This window comes from Fusarium oxysporum, chromosome 1, assembly GCF_000149955.1.
Source record: "Fusarium oxysporum f. sp. lycopersici 4287 chromosome 1, whole genome shotgun sequence".
NCBI classification, from domain to species: domain Eukaryota; kingdom Fungi; phylum Ascomycota; class Sordariomycetes; order Hypocreales; family Nectriaceae; genus Fusarium; species Fusarium oxysporum.
In genome coordinates this window covers 6,782,540-6,801,696 of record NC_030986.1, presented here as the reverse complement: position 1 = coordinate 6,801,696, position 19,157 = coordinate 6,782,540, and the positions used below count along the sequence as shown (strand labels likewise).

Below are 19,157 nucleotides of genomic sequence, written 5' to 3'. Positions count from 1 at the left end.
GAGCACGCAGGAGATCACCACTTGGCAATCTTTCACCATGTCTGCGTTCGCCTTATCACCGCCAGCCTCACATCCTTTCAGTGCAGCATGCTACGGTTACAAGCACATGCTTCGCCTATGTGATACTGACTCACGTCACACGACGCGCCAAACATTACACTGCGCCGTAGTTTAGGTGTGTAGTTGTCAGCTTGATTGGGCGCTAGCATAGCTGGCTGTAACACTCCCCTAGAAGAATAGTGGTGCTACGAGCTAGCGCCTTCGAAGAACATTCCAAGCACAAGCTTTGCCTATGTGATACTGACTCGCGCCACACGGTGCGCTAAAATTTAAGCTGCGCGGTAGTTTAGGTGTGTAGTGATCGGCTTGAGGAGGGCTTCGGGAAATTTACCCGTTGCAGGCTGTTGAAACCGTATGACTAAGATGGTCCGACCTGCTGGTGGCTACGATATGGATACTATGTACGGAACTGTGCTACTCTCAGACACATGACTTGGGCCCTTTAATAACACCCTCGACTCCCACAGTATTGCTTTATTACAGGTCCAGTTGACCGATGAAAAGAACTTTATCCCCACTTCTGCATATCACACGCCCCTCCAATATACCCCAGGCACATGCCCGTCCGATGTTGAGCCGCACTGGGTGGTACTTCTGCCATCTGAGTCCGTTATGCCTCTTGTCTCTTTCTCTTGCTGGGTTGTTCAGTCTCTTGCCCTTCGGTTATGAGCATTCCCGGAGATGGAGCGCCTCTTCGTGACTCGTGCCGCCCGCAATGAAACGACAGACAGCTTTGGGGAGAGCCCCGACCGTGTCTACAGATTGGAGCTTCGATCCCATCTTTGTCACCTCCATCTCCTCCGTCTCTTACTGTAACCCTAATACCCCAGCTTATAAGCAAACTATTGGCAGTCGTAACGACGTCGCGCTGTATTAAAGGTGCGCTTTGGCCGGTGCTGTTTGTTACTCGTTCACCCATGCCGTCCCCATGTCCGTCGGCATATAAGCCCGTGTATTCTCGCCCATCTCGTCCACTCATTGCTAGGTCATGGCGACACACCGACTCAAACTCTCTACTCAACACGCTACACACCGAATCAAACTCTCTACTGAACCAGGTCACAACCCACCTATCACAATAGCTCCACGTTCATGACACTACCTGCCTACCAACGGAAGCACCTCCTTGCCCAGACGGCTACTCGAGTAACAATAGTGACATCTGCTGAACCCTGAATGAGGACTGGACCAAGATTCTCTGGACACTGCTGAGCGCCGACGGATACAGAACCGCATTGCTCAGCGCAAGTACCGTACGTTCTCTCCGCTAACTCCGAGAGGCTGACTTCCACCGGACTTGGCCCCCGAGGATTCCAAAGCTGATTCCCAACCATATTGACATAAATGCCCGCTTATAGGCAAGAAGCTCAAGCGACGCGTCGAGGACCTCGAGCGCCGTGCTAGCTCTTCTGAACCTGCCGGGTCCGATAAGCAGGCCCAGGAGACCACCAAGTCGAAGCGATCCTTCAAGTCCCAAAAGTCGCAGCCCGCTACCTCCGCCAAGCCAGTCGTCTCCCAGAGCCAGTTTATCCCTCTCAGGGAGCCGACGGATGATCTCTTCTTCCCTGGCACCCACGACGACCGGGCTCGCTCCAACAGCTTTTCCCAGTTCACATGCTCGACTTATCCGACTCCTGATGCGATGTTCGTCGCTCCCTACGATTCCCCTGAGACATCCTTGGCCATGGCTACTACTGACGCCCACCCCAGCTACCTGAATACTTCCGCCGCGCCCATGATACTTTCCCCAATGACGCATTTTAGCGATACCACCAAGCGGGAGTTATGCCCCAGCGACGACGAGCTGACCCCTTATACGACTTATGGCTACATGCGACCCATGGACTTCAACGCTCCAAGCCCCTACGACCAGTCTAACCCTCATGTGAGTTGTGCCAGCCAAACACCCCGCAGGGTAACTCAAGATCCATGTTGCTGATAGGGTTCGTAGACTCCTCCGCTCTCGCGATTTTGGGACAACTCAGCCAACTACTCAGAGGTCGAATAGGAATATCCCATCATGCGTCGGCCCAGGCTGGCGAATCTATCTACCGATGTAGATGAAATGTAGATGTAGATAGATGTAGATCTACATCTATCTATCTACCAGAGGACATGTGGGTCTTCTATCTATCTACCTGGAGGTCCGGTAGATAGACGAAATGTAGATAGATGCCAAGACCGCGGTGAAAATTGGGTGAGGTAGTTGTACTTTCTCGGTACTAGTGGCATCCTCCTGCACCGAAGTATCGGTACCTCTGACAATCCCTTCCCTAACCGTCCCTCATTTCCCGATTTCCCCACGCCATCCCCCTTTTTCGCTTGGGTCTTGGTTTGACATATTCTCCTTGCCCTTGATGCCACCCAAAACCATTGCCCAAATGGCATCTCAAAGCGATTTATTCAGTTACGCAACCGATACTACCATATCGGAAATATCCTGTCCCGAAGACCCAACCTTGCCTATGCACAATTCCTCGTCTCGCAGCAGCCATTCAATCTTCAAAGACTGGGATGCAGTATCGCAAGCTGTCCGCAGCCATTGGGTCCTCTCAGCTCGAACTGGTCAAGCTACCGGCTGGTTTTGGGCTCACGGCTATGACGTTCAAGCTAGGTCCAAAGGCAATGAGTCTGGCCCCCATACATGGCTCTGTTGCCACTGTGTCCAGCATGGCGTTCCCCGGCCAAAGGCTTATGTCTCGTCCAACAGTCGGAACATCGAAGGTCATCTCAGCAAGGCCCACAATATTTTTCATCCAGATCCATCAAAAGCAACACGATATATGCAGGAGCGGCCCCCGAATCAACTGACCCTTCATGATTTTGGCAGCCAAGAAACGGAAGAGGGACGACTTTCACGACGAGTTGGTTACTCGATTTGACAAGACCACGTTCCAGCGCCACGTTGTCCAGTGGATCACCGATGCAAATCTGTCATTTCGCGTACCGGAGCATAAAGGCCTCCAAAAGGTCTTTCAGTACCATGCAGTACCCACCTACCAGCAGCACCCACCTACCAGCAAGCAAAAAAAAAGTTTCCCCATACAAAATGCCCAATTTCACTTACACAGTATTTGACCAGAATTGAAGCTATTAGCATAGAATAATTTCTGTTGTATGGGAAATTCGTTTAGTCTGATATCATCACATTGCTTTTTTGATTACGTATGCAGCATGGTCGCACGGGACTAATGTAAAATTTATCAAAACATCTCCTTCGACATCCAGCCTCCCCGACGCTCCTTCCAATCCACGCGTGTCTTATACAGAGGATGAAGTTGCTGAAGCAATGTTAGATGTCACAGATAACGGCCTCTCGCAGAACAAATCCGCCCAGAAACGTGAGATCCCTCGGTCGACTCTCGGGGACCGATTAAGGGGCCTACCGTCAAGGTCAGAGGTCACACAGCCTGCCCAGCTGTTATCCAAACCTGAGGAGTCCAGATTAGTCGCATGGATACTTCGGCAAGAGGCCTTAGGCTATGCTCCCTCTCACAGTCAAGTTCGCGCCACCGTCAATGCCCTCCTACGACAACAAGGAAGGGAAAAGCCTGTCGGTGTACATTGGCTAACCAGGTTCATGAAACGACATCCATCCATAAAGACAAAGATAGGAAAACGGCAGGAGGCGTCGAGGTTCAATTGCTTTACCCCGACCGCTGTCAATTGGTACTTTGATATTCGGGAGAGAGAGTATGGTTGGATCAAACCCGAGAACACGGTTAACGTTGATGAGGGCGGTATATGGCCGGATTTGGCGAGTATCTGTCGCTTTGACCAAGAATTCAGCTAATATATTGCGAATCTAGGCTTGGATTCTTTGGTTGTCGGCAGTAGCGATCCCAGGAAGAAGGCCTTCCTTAAAGGCTCCCAGTCCCGCACTTGGACTAGCTTTATCGAGGCCGTCACGGCAACTGGCCGTCTTCTGAAACCGGTAATTATCTTTAAAGGCAAAGAACTTCAACAACAGTGGTTTATCGATGAGCTCAAGGAGGTGGCCGACTGGTATTATATCACGTCTGACAACGGCTGGACAGACAACCATATCGCAATCGAGTGGCTCAGAGAGGTCTATCTTCCCCAAACACAACCGGAAGATGAGTCCGATGCAAGGCTTATTATACTAGATGGTCATCGAAGCCATGTGTCTGTGAGTATCTGCCTGTCCTGAACCTCCTGAACCAAAAGTGCCGCTGACCCTAAATCCAGGATGAGTGGATGGCTACGTGTTTCATGAACAACGTATATTGTTGTTACTTGCCAGCCCATTGCTCTCACGGCCTACAGCCACTTGACAACGGCGTGTTCAATGCCTCGAAGGCTGCATACCGCAAAGAACTCCAAAAATTGGCCAGCCTGACTGATTCTGCCCCGGTGGACAAGGTCAACTTCATCAAGGCTTATGCCAAAGCCAGGGAAGTAGGTATGACGAAGAAAAACATCCTTTCTGGCTGGAGAGTGACTGGAAACTGGCCGATTTCAAGACGGAAAGCGCTTATGCATCCTGAGATTCAGCCAGACAAGAAGGAAACGACGCCTGCATCAGATGGCCATAGAGATGGACAAGTCGACTCTGATAACACGCCAAAGACCAGTCGTCATATCAGGGATCTGGGGAAGAACAAGAGCCCTTCAACAAGAAGACGGTACTCTGTGATATCGAAAGGATTTGAAGCGCAAGAGTCAAAGATCGCCTCCCTAAGCTCAAGAGTAGCCAGTTTAGAGGAGGAAATCGGGCGGTTGAGTAGAGGCAAGAAGAGAAAGGCGATACCGAATCCCGACAGGAAGTTCATGACATTAGCCGAGGCTCTAGTGGCTGGTGACGCTATTTCAGAACCAAATCAAGCAGCTGAAGAGACAGAGGCTGTTGAGGGAGTGATCGAGGTGGGAGGAGTGGAAGAGGATGAGGGCTCAAATTCGGAGGCGGAAGAGTTACCTGTGGCACGCACGCGCGCTGGGCGCGCAGTTAAGAGGCCAAGAGAATATTAAAATACATTCAATTCCGAACTGGAAAATAGCAATCAGTTTGTTATTCCTATTTTTGGTGACCGTTCGTGAGGGGGTTGAAAAATAGCAGTTTGTATGGGGAAACCTTTTTTTTGCGTGCCGGTAGGTGGGTACTGCATGGTAATAAATCTGGCTAGCCAGTGTACACCGATAGGCCTTTCCCGGCCCTGCTGTCTCAACAGGGCAGCTACCGTGGCGCGAACTTGACTGTGGGAAGGAGCATAGCCCAATGCCTCTTGTCGAAGTATCCATGTAACTAATCTAGCCTCTTGGGATTTGTATAACAACTGGGCAGGTTGGATGACCTCGGACTTTGACGGTAGGCCTCTTAATCGGTCAGACAGAGTGGTTTGGGGCATTCCATGCTTCTGGGCGGCCTGGTGCTGCGAGAGGTGTTTATCTGTAACATCCAGTATAGCTTCAATGACATCATTCTCTGTATAAGACTGTTGAGGCATTTTCAAGGCGATTAAAGGAAGCTGCTATAGATAAAAGTTTGATGAAATTTTGGGGAGGCTGGGTGATGAAGGAGACATTTTGAGAAATTTTACATTAGTGCCATGCGACCAAATTGCTTGTGTAAAATACAAATGAACATTCCAATACGAAACAACATGAAACTCTCAGTAAGACACAATCTGTTCCATGTAAATAACTTCAATTTTGGCCAAGCACTGTGCAAGTGAAGTTTGACATTTTGTATGGGGAATTTCTTTTTCGCTGACCGGTAGGTGGGTATGACCGGCAGGTGGGTACTGCATGGTATAGTGATATTCTAGCGGCGTAGAGCGTATTGGGAGAGGGGCACTGAAGGTTAGGAACCGTGTGTATGCTTGTCCACTGTCGATAACGGAAGGATATTCCGTAATAAAGGTATTGATACCCAACGTGCCGGCATGGCAAAGAGGGGCAAGTGATGTAGCTACGTTTTCTATTGTATATTCACTTTAACTTCCGAAATTTAGGCTGTGATGACTTATGCTGTTACTATTTGGGTATTCTCATCTGTGACCAAAAGCGTTCAATCGGCCGCCGCCAGCCAACTCATTCCCACTTCGCACATTCGATTTGACATGGACCCGTGGGAAACGATGTTGCTCGCTCATCCGACAGGTTTCTGGAGGATCACTTCACAACCGTCGTCAAAGTGGAGGTTGAAGTGCCTCACGTTGTGCATAAACTTCTCCGTCATGTCAAGCTTTCGGTCACGGCCAAAGAGAGTCTCGACGAATTCGACACCAGCATTCTCGCCAAGGCCAGCTTGGTTCCGCTTAGCAACCTTAAGCATGGATACTTCACAGATTTTGAGAAGGGAGCGCAGCTTCTCGGTAAGGCAGCAACCGGCCTCGATGAACTTCTCAACTCGGTCACGGTCGGCGGCACTGTAAATGTGGCCCACTGTCTCCTTTGCTCGTTTCACTTTGTCGGCGAGTTGGATGAGGAGGAACCACATATCACCGGCCATATCAGAAATAGGAGCGCTAGGACCATGACAATATGTAGTCCAGTCATAAATCCACTTCCCGAGATTGTTGGCATCAAAGACGCTGCCTAAGAGTAAGATAGGTTCCTCGCTAGGCTCCCAGTGCTTGAGCGAGTATCCGGAGGGGATGCGATGCTTCCAAGCATCGGCATCAGTGGCCTTGGGTGTATGGGATGAGGATAGGTGCCTACTATGGTAAGATCCAACGGCGCGTATATTCTGAATTTGAGTTCGAGGGATAGCAGCGAATCGATGGTTGTTATCGCCAAAGCTCTTGTAAGGCAGCTGTTGAAATGAATTGCATATGGAAGATATCTGCTTTTTAGAGATAGACTTGTTATTGGAGGTGAACGCAGCATCGTGCAGATTCACGTTCTGATCCATACACTGTCCTCCGCCATTGTTGAATACTTGACAATCAGTAGCGAATCGAGTACCAGTGCCTCTTCCATATGTTCCGGAATTCGTGCCATAGATGGATGCGACATGATATCCATGGCTGTTGTAACGAGGGGAGCCCGTAGCAGGCATGCAGCGTTCGTAGTCGTAAATTCTCATTTTGTTGGCATAAGATACGTTGTGGCAATCGGCAACAGTTCTAACCTTAGGTACGTGTAGTCGCAACGACTTAGGCAAGTTGAGAAGGAACAGGAGGAAGACGAAGAGGAGTGTGGTATTGACAGAAAACTTATTATAAGGTCTTACGGATTAATCAACGCAAGCCATCATCTGATTACAACATACTAAAAATAAGAAACTCGACGTCGAGTAATTCGAGAGTTCAGAAAATAGGATTAGGTCGAGGAGTGACGAGTATATAGTTGGCTGAGGCCAGCAAACCGAAGTCAACTATTTGCCAAGTCTTGAGAGAAGGGGCGATAATTGGCGTGGCAGATTCTGCTCGGAGTCTGAAACCAGGAGGGTGAATATTGAGCCACAAGCTAAAAACGATGCGTTATGCCGCTCGTAAGCATGCAAAATTGTTGGGGTATCGTGTTTTCACTACTGTGCTCGATAGCGGTAGCAGATATGTGAGTGGTAAATAGAGGGTAGGCGATACGCAGAAACTGGCTGCTCGACTCATCATTGGGGTGTGAGTTATGGGTTTGGTGGGGTGGGCGGCGCGCGGGCTTGTGAATGAAACCAATACTGGGGTCAAGTCAACCGACTGGACCTTAACACAATACCTCCGGCTCGTGCCGGTCCTGAAACCTCATCCCATGCCTCGTTCCGTCTCATTAACGTCCCGTTCTTGCTACAGTATGTATATGTCGTCGCGCCCAGAACAAAGGCCTGAAGGGGAAGCGGGATCAGGCCCGGGCATCCAGAATAGGCTTTTGCAAATGCTTAGGATGCAGACGAGGCACACCGAGTTGACCAGATACGGCATCAAACATGAATGGTGGTCACAACAGCCCAGAAAGCCGTGGAGGTTATTGATCATCTGCAGACATCTATTCAGGTCTATGACGCGGAGTATATGTAACATAATGAAGCACGAAGCCACAAGGCTACTCTTGCACTGATCACCCCTAGCGGCGCTTCCCCACCACTCACAGTTAACCCTGATCCGTCCCCGCTCGATTGTCACCATGCCATTCCTGACTTCGGCTCTTTCCCACCGTTACCCGCTTTGACCCTCATTCCTGAATCCAGGGCTTACGAGGTTTAAGAGCCACAATGCAGCTTGCTTTGTTAGGGGGGTGGCGCAGTGGAGCGAATCCTTCTGTCTCTTCGTTGCTTCTCTTGGTAATTGCCCAACCCTGGATCGAACCGCGCCTTTCATCATTTCTGAGATTGGTAGGTTTCAGTATCATTCATATTGGATGCCGTGCTTCAGAATACCACAGGTCGCATCCTAGGTGGAGGATACAAGGTTGCTGCTGGTGCTGAAGCCCCCTGCCCTCCGCTAGCCCCAATTTACTGATGCCTGAACCTCAGACCCCAACGTTTCAAGCGATATCGTGCAGCGTCGGGTTGAAGGCAGAGGTTTGATAGACAGCTACCCTACTGTTCGACGTAACTCTGATCTGCCATGATCAAATGGTAAGTAATATCCATAGATAACCTCATCCACGGCCGTTGGTCTTACAGTCAATGAGGCCATGGAGCATCTACAACCCCTTTCCGTACGTACTCTGGCGCCGATGCTGCCGCCCGGGTAAGCCCAACAGCATCTCACTATCAAGATCCCTCATACGAGCTAAGATGGCGTCATGGCTAAACACAGCGATGGGTGACTGCCAAAACTGCCGTGCTACTGAATGAGACCTAACACCGTATTGTGATGGTGGTAGAAGCCCTAATCTGGACTAGAGTTTAGGACGGAGGGGAGGGGAGACTGGTGAAACCTAACGCCCGTACATTCTCTTTGGTCCCGTCCCCACCCAATTTTTTCCCAGCGACCATTCGGTCTTGTTTCGAGGGCCTGGAGTCTGGAGGCTAAAAACGAAGACCAAACGTCAAATCCTTCACAACCATCCCAGGTCTACAGTATTTGATAAATACTGCTTCTCCAATGTCTCGAGAAATATGACATATCAATTATAGCAAATCCCGGGTAGTCATGGTTAAAGATGCGTCGCTCATCGACTCTATTTGACTGTCGTCATAGAGCTCAATCATTAAGTCGTCCCCGCTTTTGCGCACAAACGTTATGGCAGCTGGATAGCCATGTTCGCTGGGACTGGCACGAAGTTCGTAAGCGCTGGCTTCCTAAAGTGTAGCCCCGGGCCCCTCAGCCGCATCCCTAATGGCTCAGGAATACTCAACCAATAAGGTTGATTCACCTGCGAGAAGATTATTTTTTTGCGGAATGACCGTTGCGGTCCGTGCCTCAGTCTATGCGCGCCCGCCCCTCATAGGTATTTCAGAGTGAACAATCACAGAAATAGTACAGTAAAGCAAAGACGTTTAGACTATGCCACCAAGGATCTTGGATATGCCCTCGATAAGCCAGGAATAACCAAATCGCGACATTATAGACCTAGTTGAAGGTATCGGGACTCGCATAGTAGGCATAATGCGGTATCGGCTGCGCAGTAATGGATGAATTTAGCATGTAAGCCTCTTGAGCCACCTACCTGTTGCTAACCAAGTATGAGCCAGGATGCATTGGACTTTCCACATGCACGATTTGGTCACCAAGGTGTCACTCATACCGCTTTCCAACGATATGACATGGCAATGGCAAACTTTCTGAAACCAGCGCCTACCATATCAAATAGCTGAACGCTTGAAATTGCCTACCAGATACAGCCAAACCAATCGCACACGTGACAGCACGGGCTGGCGAATTTTGCCATCAGAATGACATCTACTCCAGCTGCTGGGTCGTTGATTAACTTATAGATGGTATTTTATCCCTGCAGCCGTGTTGCGCTGAAGGCTGCGTTAGAAAGGTTCAACCTCCTGGCCCTGCGGATTTTTGACCTCATTCTTTCTAATCCTTTTTACACCTTTCATCTTCGTACCGTTGGGGAGCCAACATACAACTAATCTATCTTTGATCGATGGTATTTTCCTTAAGATGACCAGCCCCTGTGCGCATTACTATGTAAGCTTCCATTCCTGGCTCAAGTCTAGAGTATTGACCACGAAGAGGGCTCTGTCAAGTGCCCTAATATTGTATCGATGTTTGGTACCCGGTGCGACTTCTGTCTGGTGTGGTCTTCCTAGGCGCAATTGAGTCGTTTCCACGCTGACCCTGGATGTGGTACTAGACGGCAGATGCTGGGATGCCTATGGATGATTTGCTGCCACATCCTTCGACTCCATCCAGCGAATACGTCAAACCCAGGAATGAGAACGCACGGAAGAATAAGGCACCTGCTAGTAAGGAGGAGGCGGCACAGTGGAAGAGAGCCTATGCTGTTTCTTGGTCCGTTCAGAAACTTGTATATCCGAATGAATGGGGATCCTGAGATGATGATGACAGTACGATGTTTCCTTCTTTCTGATATTAAGTGCTAACGACAACCACTGTCATTAAAATTCCCAGAATGAGTCTCGAAGCCCTCGAAGTGCTATATTGATAGATAGCCCCGATCCGCGTCTAGTAAGCGGTGATATTAGAACTGGCCGGGCAGAGGCCACTGAATAAGGGAGCATAGCGGCCGTTTGAAATGTTTCTAAATCCATGTTAGAGTAAGTTACATTTAAGTCTTACTAAAACCTGGTCACGAGGCCAGGATAATCACGTCTTCAAACGCTCTAATGTGATATTCATGGTTGAATGCCATATGATTCTTCAGTGACGCTTATCTCTTCCGGGAGAAAGGGAATCCTTGTGCGGTCTATATCCCACTCCTTCGGAAATCGACCACATCAGGTCGTTGGGGAAATGAGGCTAAAGTGGGGGGAACTGCCATAAACATTAGGAACACACTCTCTCCTATGGGGTGAAGATATCAGCATCCCCAACAACTCTTACTGTCGCATTCCCCTCCATCAAGTCATCATAGAAGAATTCCTGTCTTCAACTAAAATACGCTGCGAGGGAATCGCATTGATCTTGATTCAGTTCAACTGTTCCGTTCTTTATTCCCGGTCACTGCGAGCAGGTATATTTTCTTCTATGTGCCATATTGCAAGGCTCAGGGGAAGGCTTGGCGTCAACGTTCAACTCGAAACGTCGAATCCTACAAATCAGTCGTCAACAGACCGCTTGGAGGCCATTAAGCCAGCAAGAAGTGCATAAGGAACAGCTACTTCTCCGCAATGCTGAGTACATCTTGCAGTTTCTTGCATGTTTCCTTTTTTGATTCTGCCCACGTGAGAATAGCGAATGTTGTGAGAATAAGGTTCGTTCAATATGGCAATAGATCGGGGAGATATACAGTCACATGAAACTGAGCCGCGGGGGGTGGGGTTAGACGACAATTTGGGGTACACGACAATTTACAATAGAAGGATAGGGTGATTCGAAAATTCGTCATTGTGGCTTGCGATACGAAGTAATGTAACCATTTTGTATGCCTGGACCGTTCAGCAAACTCCACCGACTTGTCTATGCATATTCAGTTTCTTACAGAAAGGTCACTAGGCACGGGCGCCGTTCCAGTGGGAGCCAAAAAAAAAGATATAGCTTAGTCATCGCTTAATAGCTATAACTTATGTAAGTTATAGTGCTAAGACAACTCTCTGACTGGTAGCTCGGTCTCCGGTTAGCCGGTCTCGTCTTCACCAGTAGAACGGGCCGACCCATTTTAGAAGGACGGGTACCTGTCCGCCTATTGACCACCCCTGGAAGTAGGCCGTGTGCACGGGCCACAAAACGTGGTTTTGGGGCCATTACCAGTGGTAACTGGGACAGTAGGCTTTCCACAATTGAAGATAGACTTCAGTCCAGGACATGGTAAACTACAATTACTGAAGTAGCGAGAAAGCGGGGATCAAATCCACTTGTCAACATGTCGCTGTCAATGAATGTCTCTTACGACACCATGATGGTGTCGCTAAAAATGGCTTAGTCCTTGATGAGTTTTCCGGGGATCAGCGTCCTCCCTTATGCCCGTGAGCTTGCCATTTGCCGTACCTGGATTCTCTATCTGTATGAAAGAGGGTGGGGCTCTATTAGGAAGAAGTTGCTCTAGGCCAACGTGCCCTATCTATCTAGCCATTGCATGGTTTGAATGTGTTCTCTGGTGAGTTTAGCATCTGCCTGACGCAACTAGTCCGGTTTCTACTGTGTCCATAAAGGCATTCAATGCGGAGTAAACAATCCCTGTAACGGCGCTGATGCGGTTCTGCGTCACTTCTTACGGAAGTATTTATCATGCCTCAACGCAAAGTCAAAAGCGCCATGTCACTTGCTCGAGACGCTCGAGAAAAGCCTCGTCCTTGGCACATTTTATCTCCACTGCCTCCAATATTACCCGCCCTGTAGCAATCCACACTCCAATAGTTCTGTGAGGGATCTCATGCTTTGCTTCGGCTATCGCACCTAAGCTTGACGCTAGAAGCCAATTCACACAAAGTGCCCTTTACCATCTCTTGACTGACCAACTTCTTAACGCGCCCCCCAGGGTTCTGAAGTATAAAAGCACGTCATAGATCTGATACTTCAAGGACTTATTGGGTCAGAACCAATGCGCACGTTGAAACTGGGCCAGTTAATTCAACTTCCGTCTGATGTTGTAGTTTACTCATGATACTCTGCATTAAGCTTCGCAAATGCAGATCCGAATTTGTTGGGAGCACATATCCGCTGCTATCCGCCGGGTCTGTTACGAAACTTTATTAGACTACCAATGTTAGGTCCACATGTTGCGCGCAACATCTAAAGTTAATTATGCCACTCCCAGCATTGGGCTGAATATCAAACCTTCATCTAACATCAACTCTGCGTCAACACTGATAGGATGGTTTTACCTTGTGGAAGCACACGTCGTAACGATGACATTGTTCCCAAGGTAACATAGTTGGGCCCAGACTTCAGCATAAGCAAAGTTTACCTTCTTGACCGGAAATGTATGCCACGATTTGAAAGTTTCCCCGCAAAGGGCATCTGCAGTCGATGATGCGAGACCGTTACGGAACTTGACGACGGTGGTAGAAGTGTGCAGATTTAGGTTGATGTTGACGCAGTCGTGAATCATCCCCAGAAGTGCGAGAACGACCAAAAACCAAGTAATATTGCAAGTCGTGTGTTGATGAAAGGTATAAAACCCTTTGCAATGGCACTTCTTGACATTTTGTTCACGACACACAGTAACGTGTTCTTCGCCTGGCCACTTGCTAAATTTCTTCAATACTCTCAATCACCTTATATTACTCTTTCTATCGTCAAACAATATGGGTGACATCCGATTTTTTGTCCCGGACTCCGCATCCTAGGACTCCAATGTTCTTTCTATCGACCCATACGCCTTAGTCGAAGCCCTTCTTGGCCATTGACAACGAATATAGCAGCTGCATTTCCCGTTTATGTATGTGCCAATTTCATTTCATATTGAATTATCCTACCTTGACGGTAATGACTCAGGGTTGTTTTAAGCTAAATATAATGAAGGTAATGGAACCAGAGATTCCCCAGTACATAAGACTCTGTCGAAATTTGGCTCCCATGCATAGACAACATGGGTTATCAAAGGATTGTTTGGTCACGGCTCCCCTGCCACTTTGTAATTGATACTTAATAGGATCGGTTCTTGCACGTGCCCTTTCGTGGATCGGGGCAGTGCCATTTGCAAAACTTATGCTTCTCACAATGTTCCTTGTTGTGCGCTCTGCTTGGCGCAGAACATCGGTTTCCTGGACCAGGCGCATCCTTCTTGTCAACACACTCGTACTTTGGCTCCCAGTAGCAGCCATGTGTGTTGTAACAGGTTTTAATGTCCGTGCAGCTTGAGCAGGACTTCTGGCCTCGGACTATTAGATATTAGCTGCATATACAAGTATTATTTGAGTGAGTAAACATACCCTCAATGTCAGGCTCGGAAAGTGGCTGAGGGGAGGCAATGGTAGAGCCGAGGAGGAGGAATCCAACAGTTGCTAGGTTGAACTTCATGGCGGCTATGTGTGTTCCGGATATGGAAATTTGTATTGGAGCAGAATTTTGTGGTTGAAGGTCAGGTAAATGTGAAGTTTGAATAGATGAATGATGGTGCTGCTAAAAATCATGAGACGGAGAGAAAGGCGGTATTTATATTTGAGAGATACAGCCAAACCTGATCTCGCTCAATCCTTGTTTGGAAAGCCGTCAGGCGTATCGAGTTTGAGCGTTGCGATAGAGGGTGAGCCTGCCGTTGAGATTGAGGCCTTCAGCCGAGTAGCATGTTACAGAACGTAAGTGGAGGTAAGAGGCGTTGCTATTTCATAATCTCTACGCCAGTGCATGCGCCACCCTATTCTACTTCAGTCAAAGATGTGGCACGAGGCCGTGCAGATCTTACAGTTATCCCAGTCCACCTTTACGAGTTCCAATGTAGATACGGCTGAAAAACTAACAAAGTGCGAGGAACTCTACGTACCCGAACGGCAACAAATAACACACCGAGTAGATTAATTAGATACTCATGGGATTGTCTCCTCCTTACCGGAATCTTCTGCGAAATTCGCCAGTCTCCATTATCAAAGCTCCAATTCCAATCTAGCTGGCATGTATACTACTTTCCCTAGTTGTTTGTCTCGCCTTTGATACAACAACCTGCTTGAGGACCTTTGACATTTCTAGTCTGCCTAGATTTCCAGCTCATCCACTTCGGCAAATTGTAGTAATCTCTTGCCGTGCTTATGGTCCGGGAACCGCACGAGCAAAAGATGACAAACTTTAGTTGGGAATGGCTTTGTGAGAGTCTGGGCTTCACAACTTTTGGCGCCACATCCTGCAGTTCTCATGCGAAGTGAAAAGCCCGTTAGGTAATTAGGTAGACATTACGGTATTAGGTCTGAATGTCTTGTAAATCTTTATCTGCTACTTTTATTCTTGTTTTTTGCAGCTTCCTGATATGGCACAAGCTAATTATTGTCTTAAGACTTGCAGATCTTGTGAGAGGGGAAAATCGAAATTAGTATTGAAGTCTCTCGGGGATCTCGGAAATATCACTTATGTGGAGAGTACTAGTGGGGTGCACCCGTCAGCGTTAGATTGTATCAACCAGCCACCCAGTCTTCCCGCGATGGGTGCAATGAATTGTAGTAGAGTTCATAGAAAAACCTATACAAAATAAAAAGGCGCTATCCTAGCTGCGAGGCGGATACAGCTCTGAATCCATTTGCACTCCCATAGTAAAAAAAAAGGCGCTAATGAACAGACGACCTGAATCCATTTAACCCAAACGGATTCAGGTCACCCATAGGTTTTTGTCGATAAAATGCATTTTCAGTAGATGCATCAATTCATTACATCGAGGCAAGCTTAAATCTAGCTTACCAGCCTACTGTACGAATGTTCATTCAAATCGCGCCGCATTGTCTAATTTTTGTCCGTGCCAACCTAGGCGACTACAAATTTCCCCGGCGTTTTGCCGTAAAATCACCTGTAGCTTCTATACTTTTTGTCGTGCACATTGATATGGTAACCAAGTTCAATAAAAGTAACCTGTTGTTTACCTCCTTTTTATCCGTGCTTCTGACTTCCCACTTTTATTCCATTCCTACCTCGTTCTACCCTTTCGCCTACTGCTCCAGGCTCAAGATATTGTATGATAAAAGGATATAATATAGAAGCAATAACAGTATATAACAGCACAAAAAGGGCCAATACAATGGAATCGTCACCTATCGCCCCAACTGCAGGGGTACAACAATCGCCTTATGAATTTCTTGAGTCGCTCTCCTTATGGGTTCATCCTGAGGCGCGACTACTAATCTGCTTTGATGACAACTGCAAACACGCTATCTCCCCCAATGGGTCCCATCCTACCAATCATCTGAGAGATAAACATAACATCCCTACTCTTCTATTCCTAATTGTCGTGTACCCCTAATTGTCGACTACCCCTGTTTATTTCTCACGTGTTTGTTTATCTCCCGTCTATTCCCATGTGGCCATACTATGGTGACTTATGTTTTCTCATTTCGATCGACAGTCTGCAGGCGCATTACTTACGCAATCAGAATCCTTTTGAGAACGAGGGAGCAGCTTCGAGGTACCAACAGAGGTTTGATCCAAAGGGATTGGATGAAAGGGGTCAAAATTGATCTTGCACAAATTTTGAAGAAGCTCGATGCACACACGGGCCAGATGCTGTGTAATTTAGCACTATGTGGAGCCCTTTCGACATCAGGGAGGGAGAGAACGACTGATGTGTTCGACGTATTCCTAGAGAGTGTAAGTGCTTTCCGGCTCGGCACATTAACATGAATATGGACTTGATGATTGAGACCAATGGGTCAGTAAGTTGAGTGCAAGTTCGGTGGATCTGGCACGGCATCGTTGTTGAGCCTGAAGCTCTACATATGCAGTAACATCGCGTGGAGATGACGGGAGGAGAACTTGTTCAGCCTCGGACTCGGGCTCAGGCTCGTCATCTCGGTCTATAATCTAGTCGAGGTTGAACCTCATCTGCCGGAAGATTTGTTGTGCTCTTATAAAGTGCTGTTAGTCGTGGTGTCGTTGGACACGGAGACGTGTTGGTTCATACAAGAGGTATCATAGCAGACTAACACGGGTTCTCCAGAGCGCTAGAGATATGATTATGGGGCATGTTTGGCGTTCAGCAAACGCAGTAAATAGTAGAAATTATTTTAGGTTAACAAACCGAGAGTATTAGACAAGGAAAAGGAATCATCCAAGATAAGCACATTTTTTCTTAAGCTTATGAAAGAAGCGTAGCCCAGGTGTTTTTAACAGTCAGTTGAGTGCACTAAGATGGATAACGCGGTGCTTCCAGTGCCGCCAGTCTTGTTCTGGCGCGCTAGGAAACTCATCTAAGCACGTGACGTAGGTAAACCGTGTCACTATTTACCTAATTCAATGTAAATATATTACAGTATTGATTCTTACCAGCTCATTTTCGCCACACAGAGTCTCATCCGCCTTTATGGGCAAATTTAATTTGGAGATATTCTTAATCACTTATTATGACTCCGAATCTATCATCAGCGCGCAAACGCGGTAGGCCGTCTCTCAATCGTAACGTCACAAACTCTGAACCCGCGGATGAGATCATAGCGTTAGGCCTTCCTGAGAATCGGCGTGTAGATGAGGGTGATAAGCAAAGTCAAGACCACAGGATGACCGTGGGAAACCAAAATTGTACTTTCCTACAACAAGATCACCCGTCAAAAAATATGACCATTGAGATCCAAGTCGACAAGCCACCCGATGATGCGGCCAGCCTAAATCTACATTTAGACCAACCACAAGTAAGCTCGCAGCCAATCTCAACTGTCCGAAACCTCTGGGTCCATAGATTGGAATGCACGTCTAGTAAGGATGATCCAAACATAGCTTTACCTCTTATAAGCTAACTATTCTACAGCCCTCTGGAAATGAGTTCACAGAAAGCCTGAAGGCCGCCTTGACTAGTTTAAAGCCACAAATCGAGAGGCTCGAGCAGCTCCTAACATCTATTAACGATGAACACCGCGGACTTGGCGCTGTTAGGCGCAGTCTCTATTCTAGCAAAGATAAGCTAGCGAAAGACCTGGAAAAGGCCCAGGAATGTCTCATCGATGTCGAGGAATCAACAGCCACCGAGGAAGAAATCGTCAGAGACTTGGAAGGTGTCTATAAGAAACACCCAGGAGACAACAAACTTCGTGCATTCCTAGACGAGCGAAAAAAGACTGTCATTGAATACCAAAAGGTGTATATTATCGTCAACAGTCAGTTGCGTAAGAGTTCAGCCGAACTTTCCAAGACCGAAAGTGAGATTCAGTCGGTGAACAGGTGGCTCGATCAGCTTGAGGCCGAGAGAGCCGAGGTCATGAAGGAGAAAGAGGGGGCTTATAAGGCGATGAAATCTCCGATGTTCATGTCTCAGTTCATGGAACGAGGCTGGCAAGCTAGTGTGGACAGGTTTGGGCAGGCTTTTGGGGATGAAGCTGACATTGTGACGTAGAACGTACGAAGAGGCTTAAAATGGGAAGCTACGTTCGAAATGGACCTGCTATATTCGAGGCGCCCGCATCAATGCCAGCCATTGTAACATCGGCTAACCTGCAACCGGACCTAATCACGCAGCGTCACGTAAGCAAGCAGCATTGGTTTGGTACGTCTCACGCCTCGAATGGGACGCTTTACGCCTTACGGCATCCCCAGACGTTACATCAGTCATGAAACACCTCGTTCCATGATACTTGACTACTGCAGTAGTCTTTTATGCTGTATCGAATGAACGCATTGAAGTTGTGAGCATTAGTTCTAGTTCAAGCGAAATCATGATTGCAACGTACCTTGCCATCGTTACATAGGCTTATCAGTTAATCGAAGAATTGATGTCAAATTTATGTTAAGGGGCAGCTTGAGGTAGCAATTCGTTATTGGTCTAGCATCCTGTATTGACATGAGATGGCACACTGCGGAATACGGGCAGGCCCCCTTCGGTGATACTGGGGGTTTGAGTAAAGAGCTACGTCAAGGAGCGGACTATAAAACTCGTACAAATCCTCAGTATATGACCAATTCTCGTTTCAACTCGTACGTTAGCTTGATTTAACAGTCCGCCTATCCCCATTTTTGCTGGCTCTTTGAATCATGACTTTTCCGGCACCGAGCGAATATAAACCCCCTGACGAGGCTTTCGGTTTTCTTCGCTCCGCGAAATCGAGCTCTAGTCTGAACCAGATAGAGCAGATCAGACATCGATTTTTTCCCCACTCAGACTGGACACTAAATGTAGTATAAAACCTATTACCATTATACAAATACATACACTATAGCCTTTAGACTCAACTTATTTATATTTTTATAAGACCTTCTAGCTTGTTGTTGGTATATTTGTCTTGGAAGTTGCTGACCACGTCGTCTGCCCCAAGCTTTGCAGCCAATCAGAATTTAGTGGTCAAAATATGGCCGTTTTTGGATATGTGGGGCCGTCACTCAGCCAATCATGAATTTTGTGGTCAAGATCCATCCATTTTCAGAAGCGTATCGCCGCTAATCCATATAGGGCCTAGCGCAGCTTTCCAAAAAGCTAAGCCGTGCCAACCCAGACAA

The 19,157-nt window shown here is 47.7% G+C and overlaps 3 protein-coding genes across 3 annotated transcripts; 2 read left to right on the top strand and 1 right to left on the bottom strand.

Annotated features, from left to right (window-relative positions):
- Nucleotides 1–1,048: 1,048 nt before the first annotated feature.
- FOXG_15167 (uncharacterized protein) lies at nucleotides 1,049–2,068 on the top strand (the record flags this gene model as incomplete). Its single annotated transcript, XM_018395236.1, has 4 exons — nucleotides 1,049–1,148; nucleotides 1,242–1,313; nucleotides 1,419–1,945; nucleotides 2,012–2,068. The coding sequence occupies 4 exons, from the start codon at nucleotides 1,049–1,051 to the stop codon at nucleotides 2,066–2,068; spliced, it is 756 nt and encodes a 251-aa protein (XP_018255750.1).
- Nucleotides 2,069–13,685: 11,617 nt separating this feature from the next.
- FOXG_15165 (uncharacterized protein) lies at nucleotides 13,686–14,060 on the bottom strand (the record flags this gene model as incomplete). Its single annotated transcript, XM_018395235.1, has 2 exons — nucleotides 13,686–13,921; nucleotides 13,973–14,060. 2 exons carry the CDS (start codon nucleotides 14,058–14,060, stop codon nucleotides 13,686–13,688), a joined length of 324 nt encoding a protein of 107 aa, XP_018255749.1.
- A 3,227-nt stretch (nucleotides 14,061–17,287) lies between these two features.
- Nucleotides 17,288–18,060, top strand: FOXG_15164 (uncharacterized protein; the record flags this gene model as incomplete). Its single annotated transcript, XM_018395234.1, has 2 exons — nucleotides 17,288–17,362; nucleotides 17,479–18,060. 2 exons carry the CDS (start codon nucleotides 17,288–17,290, stop codon nucleotides 18,058–18,060), a joined length of 657 nt encoding a protein of 218 aa, XP_018255748.1.
- Between the last annotated feature and the right edge of the window lie 1,097 nt (nucleotides 18,061–19,157).